The following is a 13759-nucleotide window of genomic DNA, read 5'->3' as shown; positions in this document are numbered from 1 at the left end:
GACCCCCGCCATTGTTATATATGTGGGGGTCAAGGCCATATTCAACGTGCATGTACATGGACAGGTGACGGTATTCCAGACCCAAGCATTCAGTGCCCATTTTGTTCCCAGTATGGACATAGTGCATCAAACTGTATCCACTCGCGTCATGCTTCTGGTTCATACCAGGGAAACCGACAGTTCCCGAGGTTAGATCAACCGCGCGTACCCTCGGGAAATCACCAGTAACCGCGCATCGCCATCGCAGCCAATCCCCAACCCCCTGGAGAGAGACTATTTATTTAGAATCTACAGTGGACACTGAACTGTCTGGTGAGCAATCTTGCGATATAGATTCAGACAATTCTACTAGTTTTGACTCAGAATGTCCAAAGTTAAACTGTAATGATCACACAGCATTTATGCACATGTCTGTAGATTTTAAAAATATCAAGGTTGCTGCTTTGCTTGACTCAGGTTCTACAATATCTGTAATGAGTGTTGACTTTTATAACTCTTTACCAAATATTTGTAAGGGTTCTATTCAACAATGTGACATGTCGGTAGTAGTAGCAGATGCTCAGTCTGTCAAGGTCATTGGGATTGCACAGGTCAAAGGTCACACACCCCATGGTTACCATACATTCAAAGTGTATATTTTTCAAAACACTTCCCATCCCTTCATTATTGGCACAGATTACATGTCTGAAAAGGGTATAGTTTTAGATTTTACTTCTGGTAACTATATGATGAGCAATGCAATGAAAAGCAAGGTTAAGGTCAGATCTGTGAAGTCTGTTGAGATTAAACCCAATGCAGAAATAGTGATATATGGTAAGTTACCGAAGAAATCGGTAATGGGTACACAAGGTTTAACTTCTGCACATAAGAGTTTATTGTCAAAAGGTCTCCTATTGGCCAGATCAGTCGTAACCATACCTGCTAACCGTATGATTCCAGTAAAAGTTCTCAACCCCGGTAATGATGTGATAAGCTTGGCTAAAGGTATGGTGTTGGAAGATTTTGCTATGTTGGACCATTCTTTTAGTGTAATACCTGTCCCTATGTGTAACAACTTACAGGTAAAGATTTCTGAGAAGTCCATGACAAAGAGTGTATCTGATTTTGAAGAGTTTTGTACAAATTTTGATTTTGATAGTATGTCCAATAACTTTTCGGAGGAACAATCCTGTCACCTTAAACAATGTTTGTTTAGTCATGAAGATGTGTTTGTTACCAAGTCTAATCCTAACCTAGGGTTTACCTCATTGGTTGAGCATGAGATTCATCTTAAACCCAGTTTTGCTCCAAAGTACCAGAGGCCTTACCGTTTGCCCCCAGACAAGCGAGAAGTTTTACGCTCCCAACTTGATGAACTCCTCTCTCAAGGAGTTATTTCCCCTGTTAATGAGAGTGAGAGCCTTCCTATAACAAGCCCTATTGTTCTAGTGGCAAAGCGAAAACCAAATAAAAGTGTTTCTCATGCTAAACCAGACTCAAAAGAAAGTCACCTTACTTCTTATAGATTTTGCTGTGACTTTCGGTACCTTAATTGTCAAACAGGATTTTGTTTACAATATCCCAGATATACAGGAATTGACAGAATCATTTAGCCAAACTACACCAAACTTTATCAGTAGTATAGACATGAGCTCAGGGTTTTTCTAAATGGGTATATCTGGTACTTCCTCAAAGTTGACAGCATTTAGTACATGTTTCGGTACCTACAAATTTATGAGGCTCCCTATGGGATTAAAAACTGCTCCTAACAGCTTTCAGTTACTGATGGACAAGGTTTTGAAAGGACTTATATTCAAATCAGTTCTGTGTTATTTAGACGATGTGATCATTGTGTCGGCTACATTTGATCAGCTCCTAAAAGACATAGAGGAAGTGCTCAATAGATTTGGTAACGCAGGATTGAAACTTGGACCAAAAAAATGTCAATTCGCTTGTAATAAAGCTACATTCCTAGGTCATGAAATTTCCAAAGATGGCATTAGACCACCTTCAGATCGTGTGGATGCAATTCGACATTACCCAACCCCGACCAATGTGAAAGAGCTTCGACGTGCCCTCGGACTTCTGAACTGGTTCAGGAAATTCATTCCTAATTATAGCGCTTTATCGTCGCCGCTACATTCATTGCTCAAGAAGTCTGCAAAATTCATTTGGCGAAGGGAACATTCGGAAGCCTTTGAACAATTAAAAACTTTGTTGGTCAATTCAAAAGCTCTAGCATTTCCAAGATTTGATGTGCCTTTTCATATCGCTGTGGATACTTCAAGTAAAGGACTTGGATACATGTCGTATCAGCTATATGCCAATGATACGTCACCACATGTGATACGGTTCGGATCAAAAGGGCTGAATCGCTGGCAACAATCATATGGGCCTACAAAACTTGAACTCTTGGGTGTAATAACAGCCGTCACAGATTGTGCATCCTACGTCCGTGGCAGTCATTTCATTGTAGAATGCGATCATCAGGCCTCAAACCCCTGTTCCAAAACAGACTCCGTGGTGCTATTTACGAGAGGTGGTTGGCAATTCTCCAACATTATGACCTGGAAATTCAGTATAAACCAGCATCTCAGATGGTGGTGCCAGATGCTTTGTCTCGTTGTCACCCATCTCCCAACCTTCCTATCCTAGAGGCAAGTCCTGATGAGGAGGATCCCTATTTTCACTCTGTTGAAGAGCCCCAGTCTGCTATACGTCTACCAGGTGGTAGCTTGTTACAGGATTTGTTAAACAAAAATGTTCCCGAGTCTGTGAACGCTACAACAAACCACATTGTCATCCCTTACAAACCATGCGATCTGAACCCCGCTTTAGAATACGACACAGACACTGAGGAGGACAACGACCCCACATGTAAGAGGAAACATCGTGCTCATTTGCACCGCCGTTCACAGGTAGTGCAAACTCCTGCCAATGATTTGGTAAAGTCCAATGCTGGTAACACTTCAGCCATTTCTCAGTCTGATGCCAAGCTTAAGTCATTAACATTATGCCACAGTGGGTGTAGTCAGCAGGTAGAGCTATGTGGCTCGAATAGTGGTACAGATAGTACTGTGTTTCATGCTACTACAAACAACGATTTAGATTATGACAATTCTGCGTTTCCTTCTGAGAGATTTGATGATACTACTGTGGCCATCGATTGTTTTGCCAATATCACTAATAATATGTGTATCTCAACTGAAATTGACAGTACTAGTACATTTGTGGATGTTACAACTGATATTGACAATTCTCCCCAGGATAGATTCAATGCTGAAACTGAAATTGACAGTTCTTCTCAGGATCCGTTCAATGCTGATCAGAGTGCAATTGATTACGATACACCTAAAGCTACACCGAATACTTCAGGTCCTGTTTCAAGTGACAACACATTGGATTTGGACAGTAATAGTATGTCTGATGCTCTGTCTCTGCTTGATACACACAAACCCCTTAATTTCTTGGGGAAATCTACACATCAGATGGCCGAGCTACAACATCAGGATGTTACTCTACATGCATGATATATACCAGTATCTATTGGATGGGACTCTACCAGATATGCAGAAAGATGCCCGCGCTATTCTACTCCAAAGCTCTGATTATATGCTCATAGACAATGTTTTGTTTCACTCGCGTGTTGCTAAGGCCAAGAGAACTAAAGATATGGGACAATTCCAGTTAGCCCTTCCCAAATGTTTAGTTGAGACGATCCTACAATTATACCATGACAGTCCCTTAGGTGGCCATGGAGAAATTCAGGACAGCCTGGACCGCATTACGGAACATTATTTCTTCCCCCACATGGCTGATGTGATATCCAACTATGTCCGGTCATGTGTTCCCTGTCAACAAAAGAAACTGACTCAACATCGCACCAAATCTGGGATTGTAGCACACCCAACTCCTTCCGAGCCATTTTGTGTCTGGCAAGTCGATAGTTATGGGCCTTTACCTGTTACTCCATCTGGTAAATCCTACATCCTAACTGCTGTGGATATGTTTAGCAAATATATATACAGTATGCCTATGGCGAGTGATGATGCGTGTACGGTGTCTCAAGCTTTACATCAACTTTTCACAACTTTCGATGTGTGTGATACATTGATTTCGGATAGAGGAACAGAATTTACAGGAAACGTTACTAGGCAGTTGTGCCGTTTGCTCGACATTAAACAGGATTTTACTCCTAGTTTTATCCATCATTGCTTGGGAGCATGTGAACGAACACACGCAACAATTGCAAACAAGCTTGCACCATATATGAATTCTAGGAAAACTAACTGGGAGGATATGTTGCCATCAGTGACACTTGCGATGAATGTATCGGTTAACAACTCCACTGGATACTCACCCTTCGAGGTTTTGTTTGGACAGAGACCTAAATTCCCTCTTGCTACTCACTTACCTCCTACAGACTTGCACACATTGCCTCCAGACATGCATTCTTACATGAGGAAACAACAAAGGCGATTGGACACTATACGCGAGGACATGCGTACTAACATTCTACGCTCTCAGGAAACATGCTAGATCGTGCCAATGCCAAGACCAGACCGCTCCTACTCTCTCCTAATGACTATGTGTTTTTGCACAAACAACCCACTGGAAAAGGTCAGAAACTGCAGTATCAGTACACAGGACCCTATGTTGTACAAGAAGTACTATCTACTCATTTAGTGACACTGTTGGATCCTGTCAGTCATAAAGTGTTCCCAACGCCCATCCATGTCGATAGACTTAAGGTGGCATATGTTCGTCAACCAACCCCTGATGCCTTTTTCGAAGTCTTAAAGTCCAAAAAGCTTGTCCTACAGGATGCTGGGGTACAGACTATGCCTATTTCCATCCCCCAATCTTCTGAAGACTATGATAGTCAGCATTCCTTATTGTCTGAAGTTCAAGAAAAGGGAAATGAGGACCTCACAGAAACATCAGTACATGACACAATCATTCCACAACTGGATATACCACAGCCAACCCGTCCTGTGCGTATTCATCGTAAACCCCAACGGTATCGCGACAGTGACCACATCGACCCACTAGTTGACAATAGTAGTTCTTCTTTGACATCTGATATTGATGGTCATCATAGGATCAAACGTGTCATCGCCCAAAGACATCAGCAAGGTTATACCGTGTATTTAGTTCAGATATCAGGAGAGCCAGCTCAGAATGCTATTTGGGTCAAACCTTCTCTGTTAAATCAAAAAGCTCTCAGAGCAATCCAGAGGAAACCACCTCCATTTGTGCAATTGGTACCACAGAAATGATGCATATTTACATACCAATGGTTTATTTGTCATGAACACTTGCTATACAGACCATTGTCTTACTGAATCTGATATTTTTGACCACTGTAAGCTATTTTGAGTCAATATATTTCATATGATTCAATTAAATTTGAACAATCCCAGTGATTTGATATTACTGCCATTACTGGTACATATATTGAATTTGAAGTTAAATGTTAAATCATTTCCTTATTCATGTTATTTGGAATTATTTTTCCTTATGAACTATATTGTGGAAACTTGTTTGGCTTTAGAAATGTCATTAATTTGTTATGCTTATCACTTCAGATAAGTAGTTCATTTACTGAGGTAAAGCAACCTTTGATTGTTATTGATATTTGTATTTGTAAAGTTTTGTAGTTAATGTGACAGAATATTATTTTCATGGTTGTAATAATTTTCCATATGTCTGGCTAAACACAGTGATACTTTTTCAAAATGACATTTATCATGCTATGAACTCCACCTGCCATTGATAGATTATGTACTAAAATGATACTATATTGTATTAAGTGAACATGGAAATGAAATAGCCAGAAAATTGTGGTAAAAGGGTCTCTATTCTAACTTAATGTAGTCGAATTCATGACAGGTGTGTGTAAGCTTGTAAAATTCTCGGCCGGATGTTCCATGTATGAATGATTGTATGTATGTATTTCGCTATGATAGGTTTAATGGATCTTATTATGAAATATTAACTGTTTACAGTGTATGATATAGAGTTCCACAGCTCGCTGGTAATGGAATTGTTTGTTTGATATATTCCTTATACTTCCATGCATATGTACTACATGGTACAAGTTTCAATCAGTTAACAAACAGGTGTGTACATTAGTTTGAATCAATTGTCAATATATGTAATACTCAATTGATAGTATTTACTGCTACACAATAATTGTCAACATTTGTATTAATTTGTATACCTAATCCATATCTTTGTATCTCTTGTTTCTGTACATTCCCGAAGTTATCAATGCCCAGTTCTCAAAATTTCTATTGAAATTTCATTTGAGGAGCCCGGATGTCGTGGTTATGTATAATACTGGGCATAGAGAACATGTGAATGGTGTTTATAATTTTATACTTAAAGGGAAGTAACTCTTAAATCAGGAATTTATTTTATTAGTTTGTATACAAGTCCGGAATACCTTACCGGCAATTGTTTTTTAATTAGAATGAAAAAGAAAATAAAAGATGGCGCAATACAGATGTGTTTGTACAACATTAATCTCAAAATCATCACATTTACTTGATCATCACAATATCACCTATTCGAACTGGTGATATCACCTATTCGTTTCATTAAGTGATATCACCTATTCGAATGAGTGATATCACCTATTCGTTTCAATAAGTGATATCACCTATTCGAATGAGTGATATCACCTATTCGAATGGGTGAAATCACTTAATGAAACGAATAGGTGATATCACTTAAAAAAGTTCTTAAGTGATATCACCTATTCGAATAGGTGATATCACTCATTTGAATAGGTGATATCACCAAATGGGAATAAATAGTAAAACGGCGCCCCATAAAATCGAAGCTAACTCATATGTCCCTGGTCAAATACATTATATCAATTTTGCTCTCTTCATTTCTTGCCAGAACTATTCCATGCATGGCATTAACCTTCAACCTGTTGAAATTGGTCATTATTTGGTAAAAATAGTTTAATTTGCCCGTCTGCAGCTTAGCTGGTTATATTTATAAACATGTTCGTACATGTGTATTTAGGCCTACTAACAAAATACTGAACAAATGCAGTGTCTCGACTAACAATTTCGCCAGAATCAAACAAACATAGCTCCGTTTGCTTAAAAAATGCATCTTTTGTTTGTTGTGTAATTGTAGTATTTATTGATGTCCGTCTCACAAGAGCGAACACAGTGTTCAACCGTAGTAGGCCTATATTGAACTCACCTGCCTTATCCGCGATGTGACGTCAGCATCTATGTCACGTGAATGGACGCGGGAACGAGGCACATGTATAGCCGCCGCCATTGTTGTGGGAAAGGAAACATTTTTTCGGGGAATTTCGTTGGAATTTACGTACACAGCAGGACTGGATATAGTGGAGTGAAAAGTATTGTGAAACCTCAAACTTTTAAGACTTTAACAGACTTATTGTTCCTTTGTGAGAGACATCTAGGAGGACAGAATTAGTGTGATGTCGGCTAGCATTGATCAGGTGGGGAAAGCCACGAAGCCATGCGCCATTTCCTACGTATTCAAGATGGTCGCATGAAAATTGTTTGTCCGATTTCCTTGTATCTATTTTATTGTATTGTGTATTTCTGTAAATTCAAATGCTTTTGATTTGTTTATTTACATGTACAATGCTGATAAACAGAGGACAAAAGGACAGCCAAACCAAGGTAAATAACTTGCTGGCCCAATGTCGTAAGCCTCGTGTAGCCTCGATCAACAGGTCCTAAGCCCTTTCAGCGATTTTGCACACCAAATGCATACGTGTCAAAGATTTTTCAATACTGTTTCCCTGATATTAAGACTTTGTCAGAAATACCCCATTGATTAGACATTTACTTCGTATAATAAGCGTTTCTATTTCCCTCGGAATTGCCTACCTGTTCGAGAAAATCGAAGGTGTTATTAATATGACCAGGCCTATGTGCTGATTTGGAGGGCTAGTTTGAGATGGTAGGAGTAGGAATCGTGATATGTAGAATGAGATGTGAGATTTTTACCTAAATGTGGTTGGTCTGATAGAATCGATTCGTCCAATTACATACTGTGTACATGCATTTTTATTAATCGTGCCTGGAGTGGGAAGGGAACTCGCCCAGATTTTTTAGACCACCCAACCCCACCGAGCGCATTACAAAGTAGAACTTGTCTATTAAACGTGCTAAACTATCGGAAGTGATACGTAACTTTTGTGTGAAAAACATTATATTGTACCCTTGTACGACGAAAACAGGAAAGATGATATTGATCTCTTATTGTTTATAACAATTAACATGTACTGAGTCGGGTATAGAGGATACAGAATCCTGTACCAGAAATCTATCATTGAATATCATCATTAAATGATATCTTCACCTGACAAAGGTAAGCTCATCTCAATGGTTCAAAATGAAAAATTAAATTAACTGACATGTCATCTTATTTAAGATGACATTAAATCATATCATGATTCAGATAAATATGCTAAAAAAATTGTGGAGAGTAACGACAAATGTGAGCTTCATTTCAACAAAAGTGTGAAGGGGAATGGCGGGGGATGATGTAGCTGATTATGTAACGTGACAGAAGCCTTAGTATAGGAAGGAGACTGTTTAACTTTATTTTAACACCTTCACCTGGTGATATTCAATTTATCAGCTGACTTCCCTGATTTGTTATGGAATTATGATTCACAACTTGCGACATCTTTGTTGGTTTTAGCTTCAAAATTCATTATGATTTTGGAGTTGATAAGCCTCAACCAATCAAATTTAACCAATTCAGGGTTGTAAAAATTGCTTACCTGACATCCCGGGCAACCAAAATTTGAGTTTGGGCAACCAAAAAACTGTTTGTATACTTGCCCAGACAAGTGATATTTCTATCTCTAACATGATATTCATGTTCAATTTCCATAAGGTCGCTGGTGGCACTTTGACGCTACTCCCAACAATATTAGAGGATAACACGGCGAAAAACTTGTGACAGGCTCAGTGTAACATCTAACTTCCCAAGGCGATTGTCAAATGTTCAAAGTCACGATTTTGATCATTTCAAGCAGCTAATTTACGTTGAGTGTTTAACGGTGTCATGTTCTTACCTCTTTTTCCAGAATCCATCATTAAATCCACAAAAATAGCACTCAAGGACACACAATCACGATTATTTACATTTCCAGGCTTCCTTCCATTGACAATTTTAATTGAAAATGGCAGTCCGGTAAATACAAAATTGGAATATAAAGCAAAAACAAATGAAAAGCTATTTGCTTTGTTCTTTATATTGGTTTTGCTTGGTACACAAATTCTGTATTTTTACAACCTATGCCACCATGTTCGAAATAGGCTACGTAAAGCTGTGGAATGGTGTAGCAAAGTATTTTGAGTCAAAGTATTATTAATTTGGTGTGTATTATAATACCTAAACTGTAACAGGGCTTTTTCTTGTTGGTTTTGGAAGGGTCCTTTTTGTATTTATTTATCCAATGTTAAATGATGAAATATTCAATAAATAATTTTTGATTAGTAGACATTCGGGCAAGTGGTTTCCGAGCTCTTCTTGCCAATTTTTAGCCCACCATCATCAGATGGTGGGCTATTCAAATCGCCCTGCGTCCGTGGTCCGTCGTCCCTCCGTCCGTCCGTCCCTCCGTCCGTAAACAATTCTTGTTATCGCTATTTCTCAGAAAGTACAGAAGGGATCTTTCTCAAATTTCATATATAGGTTCCCCTTGGTGCCTAGTTATGCATATTGCATTTTAAGACCTATCGGAAAACAACATGGCCGACAGGCAGCCATCTTGGATTTTGACAATTGAAGTTTGTTATCGCTATTTCTCAGAAACTAATGAAGGGATCTTTCTGAAATTTCATATGTATGCTCCCCTTGGTGCCTAGTTATGCATATTGCATTTTGAGACCTATCGGAAAAAAACATGGCCGACAGGCAGCCATCTTGGATTTTGACAATTGAAGTTTGTTATCGCTATTTCTCAGAAACTAATGAAGGGATCTTTCTGAAATTTCATATGTATGCTCCCCTCGGTGCCTAGTTATGCATATTGCATTTTGAGACCAATCGGAAAACAACATGGCCGACAGGCAGCCATCTTGGATTTTGACAATTGAAGTTTGTTATCGCTATTTCTGAGAAAGTACTGAAGGGATCTTTCTCAAATTTTATATATAGGTTCCCCTCGGTGCCTAGTTATGCATATTGCATTTTGAGACCAATCGGAATACAACATGGCCGACAGGCAGCCATCTTGGATTTTGACAATTGAAGTTTGTTATCGCTATTTCTCAGAAACTAATGAAGGGATCTTTCTGAAATTTCATATGTATGCTCCCCTCGGTGCCTAGTTATGCATATTGCATTTTGAGACCAATCGGAAAACAACATGGCCGACAGGCAGCCATCTTGGATTTTGACAATTGAAGTTTGTTATCGCTATTTCTCAGAAAGTACTGAAGGGATCTTTCTCAAATTTTATATATAGGTTCCCCTTGGTGCCTAGTTATGCATATTGCATTTTGAGACCAATCGGAATACAACATGGCCGACAGGCAGCCATCTTGGATTTTGACAATTGAAGTTTGTTATCGCTATTTCTCAGAAAGTGCTTAAGGGATCTTTCTCCAATTTTATATATAGGTTCCCCTTGGTGCCTAGTTATGCATATTGGATTTTGAGACCAATCGGAATACAACATGGCCGACAGGCAGCCATCTTGGATTTTGACAATTGAAGTTTGTTATCGCTATTTCTCAGAAAGTGCTTAAGGGATCTTTCTCAAATTTCATATGTAGGTTCCCCTGAGTGCCTAGTTATGCATATTGCATTTTGAGACCAATCGGATAAACAACATGGCCGACAGGCAGCCATCTTGGATTTTGACAATTGAAGTTTGTTATCGCTATTTTTCAGAAAGTACTGAAGGGATCTTTCTCAAACTTTTTTGTAAGTTCCCCTTGGTCTGTAGTTCTGCATATTGCATCTTGGGACCAATAGGAAAACAACATGGCCGACAGGCAGTCATCTTGGATTTTGACAATTGAAGTTTGTTATCGCTATTTGTCAGAAATTGCTGAAAGGATCTTTCTTAAATTTCATTTTTAGGTTGCCCTCTGTGCCTAGTTATGCATATTGGATTTTGAGACCAGTCAGAAAACAACCTGGCCGACAGGCAGCCATCTTGTATTTTGACAATTGAAGTTTGTTATCGCTATTTTACAGAAGGTACTGAAGGGATCTTTCTCAAATTTCATATGTATGGTCCCCTTGGTCCCTGGTGTTGCATTTTGGGACCAATCCGAAAACAACATGGCCGACAGACAGCCGTTATCGCTAAATCTTAAATTTTATATATAGGTTCCCCTTGCTTGAAAAGTACTAGAGGGCCGTTTCTGAATTTACACAGATAAGTAAGACTTAGAGGAAGGGAAAAGTAGAGAAAAGATCAATCTGACATGGAACCTATAAAGATCATTCAATGGTGGGCGCCAAGATCCCTCTGGGATCTCTTGTTTTACCAGAGAATTGTCATGGAAAATAATTAAGTTTTGGATATTAGAAATTAAGTTAGTTTCTCCTTATGATTTGCAATTAAATGTACTTAAATTTTCAATGTAATAAAAATTTGATTGCTAATGTTCTTATAGAGTTAAATTGAACATCAGATTTTAGATTGGTGAACATTTTGTTTCCTGTGGTAAAGCTAAGATTTTGGATACATTGTTTCAACATATGAGAGTCCCATTTTGACTGATTGGTCACAGGATGGGAATTGATTATTATGAAAGTACCATGCCATGGACTTGTACCTTCTGGTTTCAAAATGAAGCACTGCTTCTGTTTCAGAAAGGTGGATCATTTATTTGTAAAATAACCAATTAATTGTATGTTATTGTTTACATGCAAAATATGACATAGTAACCAAATCATTGTTGAAGATCATACCCATGTACTGAATTAATGCTTTGAAGTGGAGATGAATTTCAGGTTTGTTTCTATTTTTATAGTGGCAAATGGAGCTGTGAAGGAAACGGTGAAGGAAGAAGAGTTTGACCCCTACCTCCAGCAGCCAGCTGCCCATCAGGTTAGCAAATTGTGAAAACTGATTGGCAATTTATGGCTGTGATATATCTTATAATGTCAGTGACGCCTATATATAAATGCTATAATAATAAGCTTAACGTGTATGTTATGCATTTCCTATATCCTATACAAATTTCTGTGTCTGTTAATATTGATTAAATATTTAATAACATTTAACTTATGTTTTAAAAATACAAGGCACATAGACAGATGGAGTGGTCTTTGTTCTTGAAAAAAATTGAAATCCCTCGATATTGTGTACACTGATAGTTTGAAGGGCCTTTTTTCGAATCATGACCAGAAAAGATATTGAATTTTGTTGATATTCTTTTTTGGAAGCAACAGTGTAAAAGGGTTAGAAACCATCAGGAAATTTTGACATTTTTTTTTTAAAACATTATGCTTCCATTTTAGCTTTTCCTTCGACTTGTGACAAATTTTGATTTTGGTTTATTCTACTGTAGTTCACAACCTGTGGCAAATTTTGGTTTATAATTCTACTGTAGTTCACAACCTGTGACAAATTTTGGTTTATTCTACCGTAGTTCACCAATCAACCCTCGTCAAAAATAAGATGTGTAAAATATACATACATTTTTCCCTTTGAATAAGAATTATAAGTTTTAATTTCTTTTTGCATTATTTTTTTTTTTTATCATAATGTACAAGTCTATGAATTAGTAAAAATGTTTCCAGATTCTGTAACAGGGTGTTCCAATTTGGTTCCCTATATAGAATGCAAACATGGCGAACAACATGCAACATACTGCAAATTTTTTGGACATGAACTTCAGTTCTTTACCAAGATCTCTTCATGAAATAAAAAATGTTGACTTGATTTAGATTGCTACTTTGATGGTTAGTATCATTTTCCTGACATTTTGTTTTTAGCTCACCCCCGAAGGGCTGGTGAGCTTATGCTATGGTGCTGTGTTCGCCGTCCAACCAACATTTGTCAACATTTCTTCTAAATCCCTACTAGTCCTGAATGGATTTTGATGAAATTTGGTCTGGAGCAAGTATTAAGCAAAGGAGATCTAATGTTATATAAGGTTAACTCTTTGCCACATGTAAGCGCCTCTGGACGCCTTTACCCCTTGCCACATGTAAGCGCTTCTCGACGCCTCTGCATTATCTCCATGTAAGCACTTCTCGACGCCTCTACGTTATCTCAATGTAAGCGCCTCTCGACGCCATGCCGGTTCGGTAAACTTAGACATGGAAAATCCCGTGATTGAGAGCGACACCTATCTGGAAATCCCTGATACTATTTTAAGAAGATATCAATGCATCGACCAATCAGATTTGTACACGTCATTCATACGAAAGTTTTTGAATAAATTAACCTAGAAAGTGTGAGTCATGAGTGTAGAAAAGTGTGACAACAACGAGGCGTGATGGCGGCTGTGGCTACGATTTTGCGCGACATTTTTGACGACGATGATGATAATTTAGAGTTCGATGGCTTTGGACCTGAATACATTGAGTCAGATATTGATCTTAACGATGTTCTAAATGAACTGTCAACAGATAACGAGTTCGAAAATGAGGACGAACGGCGACTAGTTGTACCGCCGCCATTAGGTAATGTTGACCGAGATTTTTCGCCGATCACAGTAAATGATTTTGTTAGGGAAACGGGGCCAGTACTTCCAGAAACTTTTGATGTTGATACTGCAAGTCCCATTGATTATTT

The 13759-nt window shown here is 38.3% G+C and overlaps 2 protein-coding genes across 2 annotated transcripts in view; both read left to right on the top strand.

Annotated features, from left to right (window-relative positions):
* The first annotated feature begins 536 nt into the window (after positions 1-536).
* On the top strand, positions 537-1592 carry LOC117316931. The gene has a single exon (XM_033871708.1). The coding sequence runs from the start codon at positions 537-539 to the stop codon at positions 1590-1592; it is 1056 nt and encodes a 351-aa protein (XP_033727599.1).
* A 5656-nt stretch (positions 1593-7248) lies between these two features.
* Positions 7249-13759, top strand: part of LOC117316980 (YTH domain-containing family protein 2-like) — a 28693-nt gene continuing 22182 nt past the window's right edge. Inside the window, exons 1-3 of the mRNA XM_033871759.1 lie at positions 7249-7471; positions 7634-7658; positions 11988-12064. Coding sequence (XP_033727650.1) covers positions 7451-7471; positions 7634-7658; positions 11988-12064 — 123 coding nt within the window. The 5' untranslated portion in view covers positions 7249-7450. The remainder of the gene's footprint in view (positions 7472-7633; positions 7659-11987; positions 12065-13759) is intronic.

The sequence above is a fragment of the Pecten maximus genome, chromosome 18 (genome assembly GCF_902652985.1).
Source record: "Pecten maximus chromosome 18, xPecMax1.1, whole genome shotgun sequence".
Lineage (NCBI taxonomy): Eukaryota > Metazoa > Mollusca > Bivalvia > Pectinida > Pectinidae > Pecten > Pecten maximus.
The sequence above is the reverse complement of the archived record's forward strand: the minus strand, read 5'-3'. Positions and strand labels throughout refer to the sequence as shown.